This window comes from Mirounga angustirostris, unplaced genomic scaffold, assembly GCF_029215605.1.
Source record: "Mirounga angustirostris isolate CCGP_5_RB_7025 unplaced genomic scaffold, mMirAng1.0.hap1 SCAF_1, whole genome shotgun sequence".
NCBI classification, from domain to species: Eukaryota; Metazoa; Chordata; class Mammalia; order Carnivora; family Phocidae; genus Mirounga; species Mirounga angustirostris.
The window spans coordinates 171,333,549-171,354,763 of NW_026991709.1; the positions used below are offsets into that span (position 1 = coordinate 171,333,549).

Genomic DNA, 21,215 nt, shown 5'->3' on the forward strand with positions numbered 1-21,215 from the left:
AAGGCTTAATCCAAGAAACCTGCTTGCATAGATGTTTTTGTTCAGCAATCATTTGTTATCATCCCTACTGAAAGATGTAGCTTTGGATGACTGGGTAGACTCTGGAAAGACGAAATGAAGGAGGGAGCAGATGGTGAATGGGACCGGTCGGGAGAAAAAGGAGGAGAATGGGGAGTAAAAGATCCGCAGATGGTAGCACCGGTGACCCGGGAGCAGGGCACAAAAGAAGACAGAATGAGCTAATGCTTTTCCAGCCACATCTGCTGACCCCACCAGACTTACAGCTGTCCTTTCTTGTCCACAGGGTTTTTGGTTGACCCAAGGGGCAGGTCAGGGCTTCCTCGTGTAGAGGAAACGTCTTGTGCAGGTAAGCGCAGTTTATTGAAATTCTGTAAGTCATAGTGAGGTTGATAATGCTACAGCATCAAACATGTACATCTGTACACTTGCTTTCATCCTCTCCCCCGGTTCACTCTCTCTGACACCCACGCCCCACCCATTCCGTCATCATTCTATCCTGCATTTTCTTTTCTGTCATTCTGGCATAGACTCACCCTGCAACTGACTAGAGTGATCATCTTAACTCCACTAACCATCACAAAAATGTATTCTGTGTAATTGCCATTAACCCAAATGTGAAAGGTGATACTGTCATTGCAGACATTTTTAACTAGAACATCTCATTTTGCAAATGGGTAAACAGAGGCCATAAATGACTCTACAAAGGCCACAAAGCGATTTGAGGACGGAAGGCAGGATGACACAGAGTGGATTCCTTAGTATCACTCATTAGGAGCTCTTAGTTTTTAACTTTTCGGCGAGGCACATTTTCTGAACATCTTTTTAAATCTCAGATTTATTACTCTCTTCTCCAGGGCGATGCCGCTGGTTCCTCGTAGCCCCTCCCCTTCCCACCCTGTCGAGATATGGGATTTCCTTTAAAGATTTTTCAGCTCTCCTCCGCCGCAGAAGAAATGATGGTAAAAAGACACTACAAAAATTTTTGTCTATTGTCCAAAACAAAAATCTTACCCGTCACAGCCCCACTACTGTAACACAATTATGTTCGTTGTTGCATAGCTTACTCTCTCTTTTGCCATATAATAACCAATTTTTACTTAGTTGAAGTCATAATGAGTCGTTTATTTTACATTCAGACAATCTTACTTACCAGGGAATCACAGGCCTTTTTCTATTCTGTGTAATCATCATTTCAAGCATCTGCTTCTGATTAATACAGGTTAATTTTGGAACACATGTGGAAACGACTGAAATTTGTTGAAAGGAGTATCAGCTATAAACTCCCTGCCCTCGGAATGACGCCTGCATCTTCCCAGTCTTCATACGCATACTTTGTTATTTAAAGAGTTGGAGTTAATGCCCTATAAGCAGGTTTCTATCTGCTCCCTGCCCCCTTCATTCAGCGCGAGGCGGAGACAAGGACCCGAGCCTCAGCTTCCCCACAGGCGAAACGTCACGCCAGGGGCGGGACCGGGCGAGGGCTCCGCAAGGACCGCGGCGGGCGGGAAGTCGCGAGCGACCGGGACAGCTTTCAGCCCCGCGGTGCGTCCGCCTTCCCGCCGCACCGTTTCCGGCCACGCGCTGTGGGCCCGGGGGCCGCCAGAGGGCGCTGTGGCCCCGGTGCGCGGCTGCAGCGGCGCGGTGCGGACTCTCCCCGGGCTGCCCGGGCGCCGCCCTGTCCCAGCCTCCTCTGCGGGTAAACAGACATGGCCGGCGAGAGAGACCCGCAGGACGCTGCGCACAACATGGGCAACCACCTGCCGCTCCTCCCTGGTAACCTCCCGGGGCCGGTCCCCGGCGGCGGGACGGGGCGAGGCGAGGCGAGGCGAGGCTCGAGCCCTGAGCGGCGCGGCAGGGCCAGGGAGACGGGCGGGGGGGGCACCGAGGCCTGCCGGGGCGCCCGGGGAAGCGGCCGCACGTCAGGCTTCCGGCCAGCGACCGAATCCCGGCTCATCTCTCTCCTGCCGGGTCGCCCCAAGCTTAGGACGAGGGTTTGGGATCGGGGAGGGGTCTGCATCCAAGGGCAGAGACCCTTCCCTCTCCGTCCATTGTGTGTCCAGAACTTGGCTCCAAGGAAGCGGCTTAAAACTGAGGGCGAAGCAGGGAGGGGATATGGGGGACCCGGACAGGTTAGCAGCCGTTACTTTTCTGGACTTCTTCCGTTTAATAAGAGTGACAGCTAACAAGTATTAAGCACTTATCCTGTCAGGGGCCCTGCAGTAAGCGGTTTGCATGCATTTCTCTGTTTAATCCTCCGCACATAACTTTTCTGATCCCGATTTGGTAGGTGGGAAATGAATTAGCGGATTAGTTCAGTGACTTGCCCAAGGTGACACAGTTGCAGAGCCGGAACTTCAGTTCTAGTCTTTCTGTCAGCATAGCCAATGTCCCTTAACCACTTAACTGCCAAGGCAGTATTGGTATGTTTTTCTCAAGGCATGTAGCTCAAGCAGGTAGTAGAATATGCTTGATGAGAGAGACTTAGGAATGTGATGTTGAATTCAGTTTTCCCTTTTTCCTTTATATTTCACGAAAATTTAGACCTTGGCTTTATATTAGAATCCTGGGCAGAAGAAAATGCATGAATTAATTGTACAGAATTGTCATGGAAGACTATAGAAGTGATGCTTTTCAAGAGGTTATCAGACAAACGGGCTGTTAGCTGAGTTCCTTCACTGTGTACCAGTTAGGTGGCACACTTACTGTGGACTTGAAAAGAGATACGATACACAGTCTGGTACTTGAGAAGGTTTATAATCTCTATGAAGCAAAAGGTAGTTGATTTAGGACCTGATAAATTAATGCTATTATTGTCCTTAAGAGAGATTGAGGTAAAGCATTGTGAAATGGATCTGGAGACATCCAAAAGCATACACTTAGGATGGGGTTGTGGAAGAGAAGCCCTAGGAGGTAGGTTGAGTCTAATTTGTTGGGGAGCTTGCGTCTTTTGCCAGTGGGTTGGTGCTTTTTTCTGTGGGTTGCCAAGAAACAATTGTGGGTTACAGGGAGTTGCCCAAGGAAAGCTTTTCTTGAAGGATTAATTTGTCCCCTGGGAGTTGTGTGGCTTGAAGGAGGAGAAGACTGAATGCATGCCCACCATATAGAAGGGACCTTTTATGTAAAAATAAACCAGAGTCAGAGTCGGTGGTTGTTCCTGAAGCCAACCTAGCTGAATTGACATAAAGGTAAGTGTGTCAGCCTTTGACTGAAGAGCTGAGCTGTTTATTTCAGAGACATCAGCCCCACTCTGAACATGCCAAATCCAGTGTTTCAGGGAGGTTACTGATGTTCTGTTGGCATTCATGTGGTGCTCCTGCATGGGATGAGTCATCAGACTTCACCCTGGTAGTTCCGAACACAGTGTGTGTTTTGTTGAAAAGAATCAGGAGTGAGGGGGTGTCTGGGTGGCTCAGTTGGTTAAGCAACCGACTCTTGATTTCTGCTTGGGTCATGATCTCAGGGTCCTGGAATCGAGCCCCTGCATCAGTCAGCTGCACACTCAGCAAGGAATCTGCTTGAAGATTCTCTCCCTCTTTCTCCCTCCCCCCCGCTCGCATGCGCGTGTGCTCTTTCTCTCTCAAATAAATAACTCTTTAAAAAAGAAAAAAAAAAAAAAAAAAGAATCAGGAGTGAGAAGGCCCAGAGAGGTTGTAATATAATAATAAAGCTTTTCTAAATCATATGAGTTTTATTTGTAAAGAAACATTGGATCATCCATAAACCCATGTAGTATGAGTTGTTTTGAAGAGCAGTACTCTTTAAGTGATAAGGAAATAGTTCAGTAATTAAGATCCTTGGCCAAAGGAAACGTTAGTAAACAACCAAGTAGAGGAAAGTGGCTTTTGGCCATATTTATGAGAAAGGCTACTGTATATAAGGAAATTGGTTGAGATTTTTTGTTGTTTTTACTTTTGGTGAAACTCCTCTGTTCTTAGCAAAAATACGTATGAAGTGTTAGACCACTGACCATTCAAATATAAGTTGAAATAATTATGTTACTTTTTGACCAATCCCTATATCTAGAAATTCCTGAGAATTAATAAAAAGTCCAAGGCAACTACTATATTGAAAAACATTTGTTTTTTTCTTGTCAGGAACCTACCTGGAGGTAACTTGATTTAAATAGTGGCATACACAAAATAAAATGACAATTTTGTAATTACATTTTATCTGTTTAGAAGTGTATTTGGGGCATTTAAAAGTACATGAAATATGAAATCAAAAATGAGATTCAGTTTGTCTAGGCCAGGATTTCTTAACCTCAACACTTTGGATTTTGAGGGGCTGGAAAATTCTTTGTTGTGGAGGACTATCCTGCAGGATGCATCCTTGTAGGATGTTTAGCAGCATCTCTGGCCTCTGCCCACTAGGTGCCAGTAGGGCTCTCCTAGTTGTGACAACCATATATTTCCAGACATTTCCAAATATCTCTTGAGGGGCAAAATCACCTCTGGTTGCGAACTGCTGATCTAGGGTTGGAATTTTACCCACAGCAGGTGTTAACAGGACAGACTCCCATTTAGTAGAATAGCATCTATTTGGTATAGCTTTTTCTATTATTAATAACATCAAGGTTTTAAAGTAGATCAGCTTAGTTTTCATAATTTAAAAACTGTGAGGGAAGTTTTCTAAGACATTAGCTTTAAAATATGTTTTATGTTCCATGTGAACTTTGTTTTTAAATTTAAAATTCCAAAGCAAATTTGGAAGGAAAATGATTACAGACATTTCATTTTTTAGTAGTATAGTGACAGCCAAGGAAATGATGTCCCTGCTATGAAAATGTTTTTGCTGGGTAATAATGTTAACTTTTTCTATTTTAATTAAAGGGCCTTCCTGCCTGCCTGCCTGCCTGCCTTCCCTCCCTCCCTCCCTGCCTCCCTCCTTCCTATCTTCTGTAAGAACTCTTTAAAGTTAAGAGTTTGAAAGAAACTTAGAGATTGTCTTGTTCCTGCCTGTCATTTTTCAGATGTGGAAATTAAGGCATAATCAGGTGAAATGAGTTGTCTAAGGTCCCTAAGTTAGTTACTACTGGCAAGAGAGAAGAAACAAATCTCGCACACTGAAGAATTAAAGTAATTTATGTAGATACTTCCTCTTCAAGGAGAAGGGAACATAATCCCTCACCTCTTAAGTGCGTGTTGTGCTGCGTAATTGGCTTCCAGATAGTACAATGTGGAAAGGAGGAAAAGAGTAACTTTACAGTAGAGAAACCTTTCAAAGAATACCTCAGGCAGGTGATTATGGTCAACATCAGCAGTGGTAAGTCATATTGATAGTATGCACCCTTGATATGATGTGATGAACACAGCCCTTAACCCCTTGTGGTCTTCTCCCCAAAGTACATAACGTCAGTGTAATCATGAGAAATATATCAAATTCTAATTGAGGGACACTCTACAAAATGCCTAACTAGTACTCCTCACAACTGTCAAGGCCATCAAAAACAAGGAAAGTTTGAGAAACCAGCCCCAAGGAGGCTAAGGAGATAAGACAACTAGATGTTGTGTGCTAGCCTGGATGGGATCCTGAAACAGAAAAAGGATAGTAGATGAAAATAAGAAAATATAAGTAAAATGTGGAGTTTAGTTAATAGTTAACGTGCCAACACTGATTGCTTAGACAGATGTACCATACTAATAGATGTTAGCTGTAGGGGAAAGTGGAGGGGGGATCTACAGGAAAAGGAAATCTCTGTACTATCTTTGCAATCTTTATGTAAATCTTAAACTATTCTGCAAAAAAAAAAAAAAAAAAGTGGTTAGTGGCAGAACCCGGCATAGACCCCAGCCCTCTGGCTGCCTCTTCGCAGGATGTAGAAATCACCACATGCGAGTTGCGTTTAGAAGAAGCCCTCTTCTCATGGGCTCAGAATCCTCGTGAAGGAATTATGCATTCGAAGGGAAACATCACTTTGACATTTTCTTGCATCCATTTTTTTTCTCATAATCTTCTACTTTTACAGCAGAGAGTGAGGAAGAAGATGAAATTGAAATGGAAGTTGAAGACCAGGATAGCAAAGAAGCCAAAAAACCAAACGTCATAAATTTTGACACCAGTCTGCCAACGTCACATACAGTATGTAATGTAGTAACAGATCTTAATAGATACACACATATAACAGTAGATGGAGGTTCCTTACAATAAGACCAAGGTTGGCCTTATTGGATATTACCTCACAGAAGGAATTGTGGATGAGGACATGGGCTATTTGCCAGTAGATACACATTCTTAACTCTAATTATCAAGCAGTTCAATACTATATCCTGGAATAATTCTTTGAAGAACTGTGACCCTCTGTATGTTTCTACTAATAATGGAGCTACTAAAGTACTTCTTACTCTCCTCAGTACTTGGTACCAGGGTGTTAGTTAACATGCTGACATCTTATGGTCGTCATTTGTGATATGTGAACGTAGAGATGTTTCTTATCTTAGTCAAAGAAAAATATTTTGAACTAAAAAATGTTCTTGAATTTGTGAGACATTCTTCACAAATAATAGAACTTACACTCCTAAGAATCAGAATTAGATTTTCATGTGGGAGGCTGATACACCTACTTTATTACTTAAATAAATATTTGTATCATCTGTTTATATTTCTTTTAATCTGATTTGCTCTTTAGGCTCTTGAGTTTGTATTTTTATTATGTATCTAAAATGACAGTGTATCTGTGTGTGTTCTTAAATAGTATCTGGGCGCTGATATGGAAGAATTTCATGGCAGGACTTTGCATGATGACGACAGCTGTCAGGTTATTCCAGTTCTGCCCCAGGTGATGATGATCCTGATTCCTGGGCAGACCTTACCTCTTCAGCTTTTTCGTCCTCAGGAAGTCAGTATGGTGCGGAATTTGATTCAGAAAGACAGAACCTTTGCAGTTCTTGCATACAGGTAAAATATTAGAATGAATTTGCTTAACACATTCTCTCTCACAGCAGAGTCACAGCAGAGGTCAGTGTTAAAGCCAAACCTGACTGTTATTTTGCATGCGCAGGAGACTGGATAAGGATGTGAGGTAAGAAATTTTGATGAAAGATTGAAAGTGCAAGTTAGAGTATTTTTATTGTTCTCATTACCATCGAGATCAGACATTTACTGTTACACACAATTAAACTTTCTGGTATTTGAAATTGTTTTCGTCATTAATGTCTAATAAAAATTTCTAGGATCTTATTTTCAAGCACTGTCCTTATTTAAAGAGAAGGAGGGCTTTTACATTTTAATGTAAAGGATTATTTTTACAAAGAAGTAGCTTGTTCTTTTGTCTGTCTCTCAGAATTCATAAGTTGAATATAGACCAGTGGCAAACTGGTATTTTAGGTATCTTGTGGCAACTGAAGGAAATCAGTGGTAGAGGCAGGAGATGAATACAGTGATTTCCCACCCCAGTACAATGCTGCTAGGATTAAGCAGCAGAATTGATGGTCTTCTGAAGTAAAAGAATGTCTCATTTGGAAAATGAGAGTTTAAACCCTTATCAGTCCTAGATCATTTTCAGTGACTAGAGAGCTATTATTTTCCTAAAGTGCTGTAATTGTAATTCTTTTTTTTCTTTTTTGCTCTGTCATTCTGAAGCCTTCTATATCTGCATTCCCCATGTGATTTCAAAATAAAATGATAATAGCTTTGCAATAAGGGCTAACTGCTGTAATTTTTTTTTATTGTGTATATTGCTTTGCCACTTTGCACATTTAAAATTTTTTTGCCAACTTTGCATATTTAAAAATTAAATGTTCAAAGTTATTTTCTTTTAAAATTTATCTTGGAAGTAATATACAGGAGAGGGAAGCACAGTTTGGAACAACAGCAGAGATATATGCCTATCGAGAAGAACAGGATTTCGGAATTGAGATAGTGAAAGTGAAAGCAATTGGAAGACAAAGGTTCAAAGTCCTTGAGCTAAGAACACAGTCAGATGGGTAAGAAATACCATAGATCTTAAAGCTGTATGTACATCATTAAATGAGGTGGTTTTCTTATATTTTTCCTGTTGTACTGACCCTTCACGGTTTGTAACTTTGAGTTAGTTGTTCTCTTTCCTTTGAAGGTATAACCTAGTGGTTTCCAACCTGGCTATGCATCAGAACCACTTAGGAAGTTTTAAAACTATAGATGCTTGAGTTTCATCCTCATCTCCCATCCGTAAAGAGTGGTTTAACCTTGGGTGAGGCTGCAGCGTCTCTTTTCATGATTTCCAGGTGATTCTCATGCCCCTGCACGTTTGAGATGAATAATATAAACCCAAAGTGCATTGTCTTTGGGGACAGGGCTTCTTTGGGATTGAAGGCCTCTCTTGAGAATGGGGAGGCCACAAGCTTCAGAGTTGTCTGTGTGCACACAGGACAGCTGTGGTGTTTGCAGCATTCCTGTGATATTTGAAAACCACACCGGTTACACCTACCAGCTCCTCCATCCGAGCTGCAGAAACCATTTGCAGTTAGCACCCATCTCCGGTGTGAATTTCACATCACCCACAAATGTATTAACTATATAATAAGTGATCAATAAATGCTTGTTGTGTCTGTACCTTATAAAGTTTGGCAATTCTCTGAGTATATTGTTTTAACAGTTATTTTGGCATGACTCTCATGATTCAAGCTTTTTAAGTACTACTGACCTCATCAAAAAAAAAAAAAAAATTCCAGTTCACCTTACTTCATCCTTTTAAAAACAAAGCAAAACAGAATAAGCATTTGTCCATACGATTGCATATTACCTGTTAAAGGAGTGGTTCTCAACTCTGGCACATAAGAATCACCTGTGAAGTGTTACAAGGATACAGATTCTTGGAATTCACCCAGTCCTAGTGAATTGGTCTCTTTATAGCCAAGCTGAAAATGTTATCTGACCTCTGTGTTGAACAGATAATATCTTCTGAACACATGGAACTTCAGAAGTTTTGTCTTGTTTTGTTCACATGGTGGACATTCACAAATATCACTGAAAATATGGAAGTATAATGGACAGGTGAGGCAACCCTTTGGGGCTAGGGAAGGCATGGAAAAATGAGGGATGAGGTGCCAGAGCCCTCAGTGGTACCCCCAGGACATTCACGATGCAGACTCTCGTGGTATTAACACACTGTACTGTCATTACAGGATTGTGTATCTGTCTCCCTCAATAGATGAGCTGCCTGAGGACAGTGACTAACACTTCTATATGTTCTACACTTAATAACTATAAATGCCATGTGAATGAATGAAACCATGTCCTCCTGAGGGCTCTGCATTCTGATAATTAGCAAGCTGTTTTGTTACTGCAGATTTTGCTAACAGTTCCATATTTAAAGTGCTTCTTATCCTCCTGCTTATAAAATTTTTATTATTTGTGAATAGTATATTATAGGAACCAAAGAAGAAAAATGACTTGGGAGAAAAGTATGTTTCTGAGGCTTTCTTGACTTTTGATTGTGGAAAAACTATTTTCAACACAAGATGGCAGTAGACCATTAACTCTGAAAACCGGTCAAAGACTTAGTTTGACTCTAGTGAAGATAAACATGAAACTGATAGTCAGGTTAGACAAGACTTGGCAAAGGCACGTTCTCTTTATTATTCCATAGACCCACTGCTAAGACCTCTCACAGAGGTGAGTCTTTCTTACTATAAAAGGCTTCCATGGAGTGAGATTTCTCTGGTTGCCTTGCCCCTCTGGCCTGTAACTCCCTTCAGTAGAAATGGTGAGATGGAGATAATATAGGGCAATTTCTTCTTTTTCCAAATAAGACAACTAAATACTAGAGAGATGAAGTGATTTGCCTACAGTGATGCAGCTAGTAAGCAACAGTTGGTTGGTTCTAGGTCCCCTGACTTCCAAACTGGTGCTCCTCGTACTCTACCTGAACTCCTCCATAGCACCTTGAAACTCAAGCCAGTTTCCTTTCCTCCAGTCAGGTAGTGCTGGATAATAGTCATCTGTCTTTTACGTAAATGACCCTTCACTTAAAAACTATAGTGCTGCCTTCTGACCTTGTCTAAGTTAAGAGTCTTTATTTCTTTGGCATTTTCTGAACACATGGAAGGTTTTTTTTGTTTTTTTGAAAGGTTAATTAAAAAGTAGAAGTGTGTCATTGAATCACCGTAGAACCCTTCAGAAATAACAGGATTTCTTAGCATGTAGAGGGAAAGAGATTAATACCCTATTTGGAATTACAGGACAAGTTCTCTTACCTGTCATAACTGAAACCAATAATCATCTGAATTATTAGAACTGTCTGAACCTAATTTGAAAGCAGTTTTTATTGCTCAGCTTTATTCATTAAAGCCATTTTATTTAAGTCATATTTCATTGGTTTTTATAATACTTATATAAATTATGTAACTATAATCACAAAACAACTGCTATAAACAGGTTGGGAAGAAACAAAAGTTTTGTTAAAAACAGGACCCAGCAGGTGGGAGAACTAGCCCGTGTGTGCAGCAGGCCCCGGGCATGTCTAGCAAAAGCAGCGGAGAGCATTGCTCAGTCCTGCAAGGCAGTTCAGACAGCTGGTACTGCAGACTGATCAGTAAAATGATCAGTAAGCCAATCTCTCAGTAACATTGATGTTTTTATCGTACTACAATAAAATCATACATGATAGTTGAGTTAAACATCATTCATAATTTAGTTACTGATGACCTTAAAGAAGAATCAGATTTCTAAACATTTCTTTAGAAAGGTACACACTTTTGTTCTAAAAATATGATTATAAGTATTTGTGTTCATGTGACAGGTGAAGAAAATAGATTTTGTTTTTAATGAGCTCTAATAATGTAAGAACATTTGAATATAGTTTGAACATAATTTGTTTTTTTAACATTTTCAGAAGTTATGCATACATAAATTTGAGCTTCCAGGAAAGAAATGAAGTTAGTGGAATAAGTCTAACCAAGTTAGCTATTTTTATTTAATAAATAAATAAAAGTATCAAAATTTCATTCCTAACTTTTTGTGGGTCAAGGCAGTAATTAATATGAAAAACCACTTGAGAATTTCTAAACATAACTAATAATGAAGCAGAGACTTTAATACATTGAATTTTGTCCGTCTGACAGTGATTTGTTCCAGCATTTGAATATACTAATACATTCTACATTTCAAGAGCTGTACTCTAGGAAAAATGCTTCAAAAGAAAATAGCTCATAGGTACAGTGTTCCTATTGGCATTTGTTCCTGATAAGATGTTTGCAGTTACAATATTTTCCAGTAGCAATCTGGAAATGGTGACTTCACTCTCATGGGAGTTTAAGTAATTTTTAGGATTAAAAAAAGATAATATGCATATTTTGATTCTTTGCATTTTCAAGTTAAATGTTTGAGGAGAAAAAGAATGCACATACAAATATAGGCTACATGTAATTCTGTAGTCTTATTTTAACTATCCACATAAATGGGTTCTTGATTTTCTTTTCCTTTCTCTACCTACTCCTCCAGTTAGATTAGACTTAGGAGAAGGGACAGGTGTAAGAGCCCAGCAGCAGATGGGGAGCTGGGAGGGGTAGGGTATTTAAGGATGTCTAAGAAACTAATTTAGAAGTATCAAGCAGTAGTAGATGGTTGTATATTTATTTTTTTTAATTTTGTTTCATTAATAGACTCTCTATTTATCTGAAATGTACAAATCTCCCTTTGCATTTCACAGTGAGACTGAAAATCCATGTTTTAGGTTATCTTTGATTTTAACTTTGGTATGATTTATGAAATATAGATATTCTGAAAATACTTGCATCTTAACAGTATCTTATGGGTGTGCTTAAAAAAGAAAACTGAAAATCTTAGTATTTAAAACTGCCCATAATGTTCAGAAACTTAAAGTTTGAGTTAGTTTATTTTAAAAATGAACACCATGCTTGGTTCTCTTTATTTTAGAATCCAGCAAGCTAAAGTGCAAATTCTTCCTGAATGTGTGTTGCCTTCAACCATGTCTGCAGTTCAGTTAGAATCCCTCAATAAATGCCAGATATTTCCTTCAAAACCTGCCTCATGGGAAGACCAGTATTCATATAAATGGTGGCAGAAATACCAGAAGGTGAGAAACTGATTTTTTCTTTTTTTTGGTGGGAAATAACATTTTTTTTCTCTTTTTTTTTATCATGTTAATTGCCATGCATTAAATCTTAGTTTTTGATGTAGTGTTCCATGATTCATTGTTTGCATATAACACCCAGTGCTCCATTCAGTACATGCCCTCTTTAATACCCATCAACAGGCTAACCAATCCCTCCACCACCCTCCCCTCTAGAACCCTCAGTTTGTTTCTCAGAGTCCATAGTCTCTCATGGTTCATCTTCCCCTCCAATTTCCCCCCTTCATTTTTCCCTTCCTACTATCTTCTTTTTTTTTTTTTTTAACATATAATGTATTATTTGTTTCAGAGGTACAGGTCTGTGATTCAACAGTCTTACACAATTCATAGCGCTGACAATAGCACATACCCTCCCCAATGTCTATCACCCAGTCACCCCATCCCTCCCACCCCCCACCACCCCAGTAACCCTCAGTTTGTTTCCTGAGATTAAGAATTCCTCATATCAGTGAGGTCATATGATACATGTCTTTCTCTGATTGACTTATTTCGCTCAGCATAATACTCTCCAGTGCATTCCACGTCATTGCAAATGGCAAGATTTCATTCCTTTTGATGGCTGCATAATATTCCATAGTATATATATACCACATCTTCTTTATCCATTCATCTGTCGATGGACATCTTGGCTCTTTCCATAGTTTGGCTATTGTGGACATCGCTGCTATAGACATCGGGGTGCACGTACCCCTTCGTATCACTACATTTCTATCTTTGGGGTAAATACCAAGTAGCGCAATTACTGGGTCGTAGGTTAGCTCTATTTTCAACTTTTTGAGGAGACTCCATACTGTTTTCCAGAGCACTTTTTCAGGTGTCTGTTGGCCATTTGGATGTCTTTGGAAAAATGTCTGTTCATGTCTTCTGCCCATTTCTTGATTGGATCATTTGTTCTTTGGGAGTTGAGTTTGATAAGTTCTTTATAGATTTTGAATGCTAGCCCTTTATCTGATATGTCATTTGCAAATATCTTCTCCCATTCTGTCGGTTGTCTTTTGGTTTTGTTGACTGTTTCTTTTGCTGTGCAAAAGCTTTTTATCTTGATGAAGTCCCAATAGTTCATTTTTGCCCTTGCTTCCCTTGCCTTTGGCGATGTTTCTAGGAAGAAGTTGCTTCGGCTAAGGTCAAAGAGGTTGCTGCCTGTGTTCTCCTTTAGGATTTTGATGGACTCCTGTCTCACATTGAGGTCTTTCAACCATTCGGAGTCTATTTTTGTGTGTGGTGTAAGGAAATGGTCCAGTTTCATTCTTTTGCATGTGGCTGTCCAATTTTCCCAGCACCATTTGTTGAACAGACTGCCTTTTTGCCATTGGACATTCTTTCCTGCTTTGTCAAAGATGAGTTGACCATAGAGTTGAGGGTCCATTTCTGGGCTCTCTATTCTGTTCCATTGATCTATGTGTCTGTTTTTGTGCCAGTACCATACTGTCTAGATGATGACAGCTTTGTAATAGAGCTGGAAGTCCGGAATTGTGATGCCACCAGCTTTGCTTTTCTTTTTCAATATTCCTCTGGCTATGCGGGGTCTTTTCTGGTTCCATACAAATTTTAGGATTCTTTGTTCTATTTCTTTGAAAAAAGTGGATAGTATTTTGATAGGGATTGCATTGAATGTGTAGATTGCTCTAGGTAGCATTGACATCTTCACAATATTTGTTCTTCCAATCCATGAGCATGGAACGTTTTTCCATTTCTTTGTGTCTTCCTCAATTTCTTTCATGAGTATTTTATAGTTTTCTGAGTACAGATCCTTTGTCTCTTTGGTTAGATTTATTCCTAGGTATCTTATGGTCTTGGGTGCAATAGTAAATGGGATTGTCTCCTTAATTTCTCTTTCTTCTGTCTTGTTGTTGGTGTATAGGAATGCCACTGACTTCTGTGCATTGATTTTATATCCTGCCACTTTACTGAATTACTGCATGAGTTCTAGCAGTTTTGGGGTGGAGTCTTTTGGGTTTTCCACATAAAGTACCATATCATCTGCAAAGAGTGAGAGTTTGACTTCTTTGCCGATTTGGATGCCTTTTATTTCTTTTTGTTGTCTGATTGCTGAAGCTAGGCTTCTAGTACTATGTTGAATAGCAGTGGTGATAGTGGACATCCCTGCCGTGTTCCTGACCTTAGGGGGAAAGCTCTCAGTTTTTCCCCATCAAGAATGATATGTGCTGTGGGTTTTTCATAGCTGGCTTTTAGGATATTGAGGTATGTACCCTCTATGCCTATACTCTGAAGAGTTTTGATCAAGAAAGGATGCTGTACTTTGTCAAATGCTTTTTCTGAATCTATTGAGAGAATCATATGATTCTTGTTCTTTCTTTTGTTAATGTATTGTATCACGTTGGTTGATTTGCGGATGTTGAACCAACCTTGCAGCCCAGGGATAAATCCCACTTGGTCGTGGTGAATAATCCTTTTAATGTACTGTTGGATCCTATTGGCTAGTATTTTGGTGAGAATTTTTGCATCCATGTTCATCAAGGATATTGGTCTGTAATTCTCCTTTGTGATGGGGTTTTTGTCTGGTTTTGGGATCAAGGTAATGATGGCCCCATAAAACGAGTTTGGAAGTTTTCCTTCCATTTCTATTTTTTGGAACAGTTTCAGAAGAATAGGTATTAATTCTTCTTTAAATGTTTGGTAGAATTCCCCTGGGAAGCCATCTGGCCCTGGGCTTTTGTTTTTTGGGAGATTTTTGAATACTGCTTCAATTTCCTTGGTGGTTATACGTCTGTTCAAGTTTTCTGTTTCTTCCTGGTTCAGTTTTGGTAGTTGATACATCTCTAAGAATGCATCCATTTCTTCCAAGTTATCTAACGTGCTGGCATATAGTTGCTCATAATATGTTCTTATAATTGTTTGTATTTCTTTGGTGTTGGTTGTGATCTCTCCTCTTTCATTCATGATTTTATTTATTTGGGTCATTTCTCTTTTCTTTTTGATAAGTCTGGCCAGGGGTTTATCAATCTTGTTAATTCTTTCAAAGAACCAGCTCCTAGTTTCGTTGATCTGTTCTACTGTTCTTTTGGTTTCTGTGATTGCTGCTCTGAGCTTTATTTCTCTTCTCCTGCTGAGTTTAGGCTTTATTTGCTGTTCTTTCTCCAGCTTCTTTAGGTGTAGGGTTAGGTTGTGTATTTGAGACCTTTCTTGTTTCTTGAGAAAGGCTTGTATTGCTATATACTTTCCTCTTAGGACTGCTTTGGCTGCAACCCAAAGATTTTGAACAGTTGTGTTTTCATTTTCATTGGTTTCCATGAATTTCTTTAATTCTTCTTTAATTTCCTGGTTGACCCATTCATTCTTTAGGAGGATGTTCTTTAGCCTCCATGTATTTGAGTTCTTTCTGACTTTCCTCTTGTGATTGAGTTCTAGTTTCAAAGCATTGTGGTCTGAAAATAGGCAGGGAATGATCCCAATCTTTTGGTACTGGTTGAGACCTGATTTGTGACCTAGTATGTGATCTCTTCTGGAGAATTTTCCTTGGGCACTAGAGAAGAATGTGTATTCCGTTGCTTTGGGATGGAATGTTCTGAATATATCTGTGAAGTCCATTTGGTCCAGTGTGTCATTTAAAGACTTCATTTCCTTGTTGATCTTTTGCTTAGATGATCCGTCCATTTCAGTGAGGGGTATGTTAAAGTCCCCCACTGTTATTGTATTGTTGTCAATGTGTTTCCTTGCTTTTGTTATTAATTGACTTATATAATTGGCTGCTCCCATGTTAGGGGCATAGATATTTACAATTGTTAGATCTTTTTGTTGGATAGACCCTTTAAGTAGGATATAGTGTCCTTCCTCATCTCTTATTACAGTCTTTGGTTTAAAATCTAATTTGATAATAAGGATTGCCACCCCAGCTTTCTTTTGGTGTCCATTAGCATGGTAAATAGTTTTCCACCCTCTCACTTTCAATCTGTGGGTGTCTTTGGGTCTAAAATGAGTCTCTTGCACACAGCATATCGATGGGTCTTGTTTTTTAATCCAATCTGATACCCTCTGTCTTTTGATTAGGGCATTTAATCCATTTACATAACTATTGAAAAATAGGATTTTAGTGCCATTGTATTGCCTGTAAGGTGACTGTTACTGTATATTGTCTGTTCCTTTCTGGTCTATGTTGCTTTTAGGCTCTCTCTTTGCTTAGAGGACCCCTTTCAATATTTCTCGTAGGGCTGGTTTTGTGTTTGCAAATTCCTTTAGTTTTTGTTTGTCCTGGAAGCTTTTTATCTCTCCTTCAATTTTCAATGACAGCCTAGCTGGATCTAGTATTCTTGGGTGCATATTTTTCTCATTTAGTGCTCTGAATATATCATGCCAGTTGTTTCTGGCCTGCCAGGTCTCTGTGGATAGGTCTGTTGCCAATCTAATGTTTCTACCATTGTAGGTTACAGATCTCTTGTCCCAAGCTTCTTTCAGGATTTTCTCTTTGTCTCTGAGACTCGTAAGTTTTACTATTAGGTGTCGGGGTGTTGACCTATTTTTATTGATTTTGAGGGGTGTTCTCTGTGCCTCCTGGATTTTGATGCCTGTTTCCTTCCCCAAATTCGAGAAGTTCTCTGCTATAATTTGCTCCAATATACCTTCTGCTCCTCTCTCTCTTTCTTCTTCTTCTTCTGGGATCCCAACTATTCTAATACTGTTTCGTCTTATGGTATCACTTATCTCTTGAATTCTGGCCTCGTGATCCAGTAGTTGTTTATCTCTCTTTTTCTCAGGTTCTTTATTTTCCATCATTTGGTCTTCTGTATCCCTGATTCTCTCTTCTGCCTCATTTATCCTAGCAGTTAGAGCTTCCATTTTTGATTGCACCTCATTAATAGCCTTTTGGATTTCGACTTGGTTAGATTTCATTTCTCCAGAAAGGGTTTCTCTAATATCTTCCATGCTTTTTTCAAGCCCAGCTAGTATCTTTAAAATCATAATTCTGAACTCTAGTTCCAACATCTTATGTCCGTATTGTTTAGGTCCCTGGCAGTAGGTACTGCCTCTTGTTCTTTTTTTTGAGGTTATTTTTTCCATCTTGTCATTTTGTTCAGAGTACAACAGAGGAATGAGAGAACAAAATGCTAACAGGGTAACAACGACCCCAGAAAAATATACACTAAACAAATCAGAAGAGACTTGAAACCAGGGGAAAAGAAAGGGAAAGAAAGAAAAAAGAAAAAAAAAGAATATGATCAAGTATGATCAGACTGGTGCATAGATCATTGCCACACACTAGATTTTGGGCATATTTTGGTCTGTTAGAAGAAAGTGCCTCCCAAAATTTTAAAGAAAGAAAACTTATATCTGTACAAAAATAAGGGTAAATACAATGAAGGGATGGAATATGACTGTAAAGATGATAATTATAAAAGATTTTATAAAAGGAATTGATAAGTTGGTTGAAAAAAGAAAAGAGGAATTAAAAAAAAGGGAGAGAATGTGATCAGGCAGGAGACTAGAACACTAGAGATTTAGGGTGTATTTTGGTAGTTTTTGGTCTGTTAGAAGAAACTGTATCCCAAAATTTTAAAGACAGAACAACTTATATATATATATATATATATATATATATATATATATACCAAAAATAAGGTTAACTACTATGAAGGCATAGAACATGACTCTAAAAATGAAAAATAAAAAAGATTTTTAAGAAAAGGGATTGATAAGATGTTGGTTGAAAAGGGGAAAAAGAAAAATAAAAAAGAGAATTAAAAAAATTAACTTTGAAAGACTACAGAATCATGGTAAAAAAGCCATGAATTCTGTGTGCAGTATTCCCCTAGTGCTGGAGTTCTGCCGTTCTCATTGACAGGTAAACTTGGTCTTGGCTGGCTGTTCTTGCTGATCTGCTGGGGGAGGGGCCTGTTGCCGTGGTTCCCAAATGTCTTTGCCGGAGGCGGAATTGCCCCGCCCTTTCCCAGTCGTGGCTAAGTAACCTGCTCTGGTTTGCTCTCCGGAGCTTTTGTTCCCTGCAAGCTTTCCGTGCAGCTTTGGAGGCGGAGAGTGAAAATGGCGGCCTCCCAATCTCTGTCCCGGAGGAGCCGAGAACTCGGGGCCCCGCTCCTCAGTGAGCCCCCAGAGAAAAGCAGTCAGTCACTCCCGTCTCCTCGGTCTCTGGCCGCACTCCGTGCTCACCCGCCTATGACCGAGCATTTCTATCTCTGGCCCCTGACTTGGTGTGGAGTCTCCAAACACAGCAGATCCCTGTGGTGCGCTCCCGTGCCGCTCCTGCCGGGGGAGGAAGGGAAGTCTCCCCGGATCTGCTGCTTGTTGGGTCCCTGCTGGAGGAGCAGTGCCCCGACTGTGCTGCGGATCACGGTTTATGGCAACCCCGCACTGAGAGCCTGTGCCTCGGCTCCGTCTCTGCAGCCGGCTTCCCCGCTCTGATACCTGGGAGCTCTGCCACACTCAGGCACCCCCGGTCTTTCTGTGACCCCGAGGGTCCTGAGGCCACACTGTCCCAGCGACGGTCCCACCCTTGCTTAGCCACTGGAGCGACGTCCTTCAGCAGAGCCGGCTTCTAAAAGTTCCAATTTTGTGCTCTGCTGCTCTATCACTTGCCAGAAGCAGCCAACGGAGGCTCCCTCCCCCGCCATCTACCCTCCCGAATATCACCTTGGATTCACTTCTCTGCACGTCCTACCTTCCAGAAAGTGGTCGCTTTTCTGTTCTTAGAGTTGCTGCTATTCTTTTCTTTGATCTCCTGTTGAGCTCGTAGGTGTTCAGAATGGCATGATCCCTATCTAGCTGAATTCCTGGGACCAGACGAAAATTAGGTCTCCTACTCCTCCGCCGTCTTTCTCCTCCCCCTGGAAACTGATTTTTTATGCATCTTCAAAAAATGAAGACAGGTTGCTTTTTTTTCCTGTATTTAAGAAAGGAACACAAACAACTCTCATGATTTATTCCCCAGACACCTTCTGTGGTAATACTCTAGCTACATTTGATCAAAGGTAGAGCTTCTGAAAATTTCATGGGCAGCCATTTATGTAAAAGCAGTTTGCAGAAATAGTAAAATGTCACAATACTGTAAGGTGTTCTTGCTTTTATGCCTTTCAGTTTTATATTAGTTAATAGCTTGTGATTTTTAGTTCTGGAGGAATCTCTTTCTAAATCTCTTACCATCAGATCAGATGTTTGGCTCTTGAATCACAAACACATTACCTTAAAGAAGAGTTTCGAGTAGCACATCGTAGTCATGTGTTTCAATTCTTCTGGACTTCTGAAAGAAAAGCTTTTTAGCTATCTTTTTATACAGTGTGGTTGACACCACAAAAATTGGCTTGAGACTGTGTACTCTGTTAAAACACTGCTTGTTTCGGCATTAATTCTTACACATATCCTTTTGGCTAGATCACTTTTAGAAAAAAATTGGTGAAGCCTGTTTCTACTCATTTTTGAGGTGTATCAGTTTTGAGTATAAAATTCCTGCCTATAGGAAATGACTATCCGTTTTTAAATTTAGGAAATACAGGTTCTTTGCGGTTTATCTTTTTAAAATATGGAGACGATTTCTATTTTAACCTGGAAAGTTGTGCATTAATCACCCCTATTCTTTGTCAAGTAGTGCAGGTTTTAATTGTGAGTAAATTAGCATAGGATCCTAGTTTGATATAAATATAGATAATTGAAAAAGGAGTCTTACTAGTCAGTGTACCACCACTTTTAATGTTCTGGAGGTAGAATTCATTCAGTTTTGAGAGAGGACCTTGTGAGGATGGCTGCTTGGTGGTCAGCAGGCTCATAACCAGGTATCTATATGCTTCTTGATCTTGTTAATCTGTATCTCAGTTGGACAATCTGAGACATGGTTTTGTGTATTTTAATGAGTGTTTCTAAGAGGAGTCTAATAAGCATGTTAGTTTGCTTAAGGATTCCCACGCCAGCTTGACACTATTTTTGAAGATTTAACAGATACTGCCTTAAGTTTGCAGGCAACTTTTGTATAGTTAGGCAGTCCTTCTTTTTTCAAACCTGATACAGACACTTTAGATACACTTTTACCCTTGTTTTAGTTTAATGGTAGAACAGTGGAAGATTTTGTCCTCATGGTCATTTTAAATATCACTGTTGAAATAAGTATGTCAGAATCAGCTCTGAGGTACATGGGCTCTAAGGGAGTGGCTTTGGAATTTATTAAGTCATTTAATGCCTAATAGTGTGTTCAGCACCGGGTGGTACTGAGATGTTATGTGGCAAGGAAACTGCACAAGATGCTGCCTATTTCTTGTCCCAGTGTTTAAACAGTTGTGTTCATTTTTCTGCACTAAGATTGGTTGTTAAAAATTAACCATTAAAAAATCCTAACTTTGTTTTGTAAAGTGGTAAGCATAGGGTGAGCGTGACTGTAGTTCATTCCTGACTTAAGTGCTCTGTGCTAGTTGTGTGTCCTTGTCTGTGGGATCTTGCCATTTTAAGCCTGAACATGATGAGTGAAACAAATAAGACTGCTTTTTTATTCTAATTTTTTTGTGAATTCCTGATTGAATTCTTCCTGTTCTGTGGCTAAAGCACCTTAGCTTGTTCACAGTAAATTCTGAATTAGGCCTTTGCAACAGGGCTGTCACTGGCTTACCCCAAGCAAGGAGGGCCAGACGTGCAAAGACCAAGGATGCATATGTTTGTTTGGAACTAGGTCCTCTTTTCCATATTGTTTTACTTCTCTCGTAATAATAATAATAATAATTCTAGACTCTCAAACATTAGCACTCAGTTACTTTCATATTTAGAGTTGCCAAGGACTAAACAGAAGGTGCTAAGGAAGGAGAGAGGCATAAAAGATTTTAGGAAATACAATTCCTTCATCCCATGTATTTTTCAGATTGTTAAATGCGTTCCCTTGCTTAAAATTTGAGTAAAGTTTGTTAGGTTCTGAAATTTGGGTCTCGATCACTAGGCCAAGAAAAATTGCAAGCTGATTTATTTTGGACTGCAGATGACCTAAAAACTCTGTTCTACTTTAGGGAGACCTCTCTGAGCCACTCACAAAGTGTAGGGAAAGGGGATGGTAGATGCCCTTGGCGGGAACTCCATGTGCATTGGTACCGTCTCAGTGGTTCAGCTTACCGCGCCATTAGCCGGGTGCTGACTCACCACAGTACTGGATCACGTAACACCGCTTGTCTTTATTTTTTTATTT

General features: G+C 39.9%; 1 protein-coding gene and 1 long non-coding RNA gene across 7 annotated transcripts in view; both read left to right on the plus strand.

The window, feature by feature from the left end:
* The first annotated feature begins 1,642 nt into the window (after positions 1-1,642).
* Positions 1,643-21,215, plus strand: part of CRBN (cereblon) — a 31,357-nt gene continuing 11,784 nt past the window's right edge. For 2 of the 6 annotated variants that reach the window (XM_045861943.3, XM_064593557.1), the window contains exons 1-5: positions 1,643-1,794; positions 5,987-6,099; positions 6,713-6,915; positions 7,794-7,943; positions 11,875-12,034. In XM_045861943.3, the coding sequence (XP_045717899.1) occupies positions 1,728-1,794; positions 5,987-6,099; positions 6,713-6,915; positions 7,794-7,943; positions 11,875-12,034 (693 nt within the window). In that variant the 5' untranslated portion in view covers positions 1,643-1,727. Of the gene's footprint in view, positions 1,795-1,878; positions 3,207-5,986; positions 6,100-6,712; positions 6,916-7,793; positions 7,944-11,874; positions 12,035-21,215 lie in introns of those variants that run through there. The other 4 variants (XM_064593555.1, XM_045861944.3, XM_054504628.2 and 1 more) reach the window with 4 other exon arrangements.
* Positions 7,951-11,751, plus strand: LOC135364681 (uncharacterized). The gene is made up of 2 exons (XR_010412109.1): positions 7,951-8,222; positions 8,889-11,751. It is a non-coding gene; the product is annotated as an uncharacterized LOC135364681 (long non-coding RNA).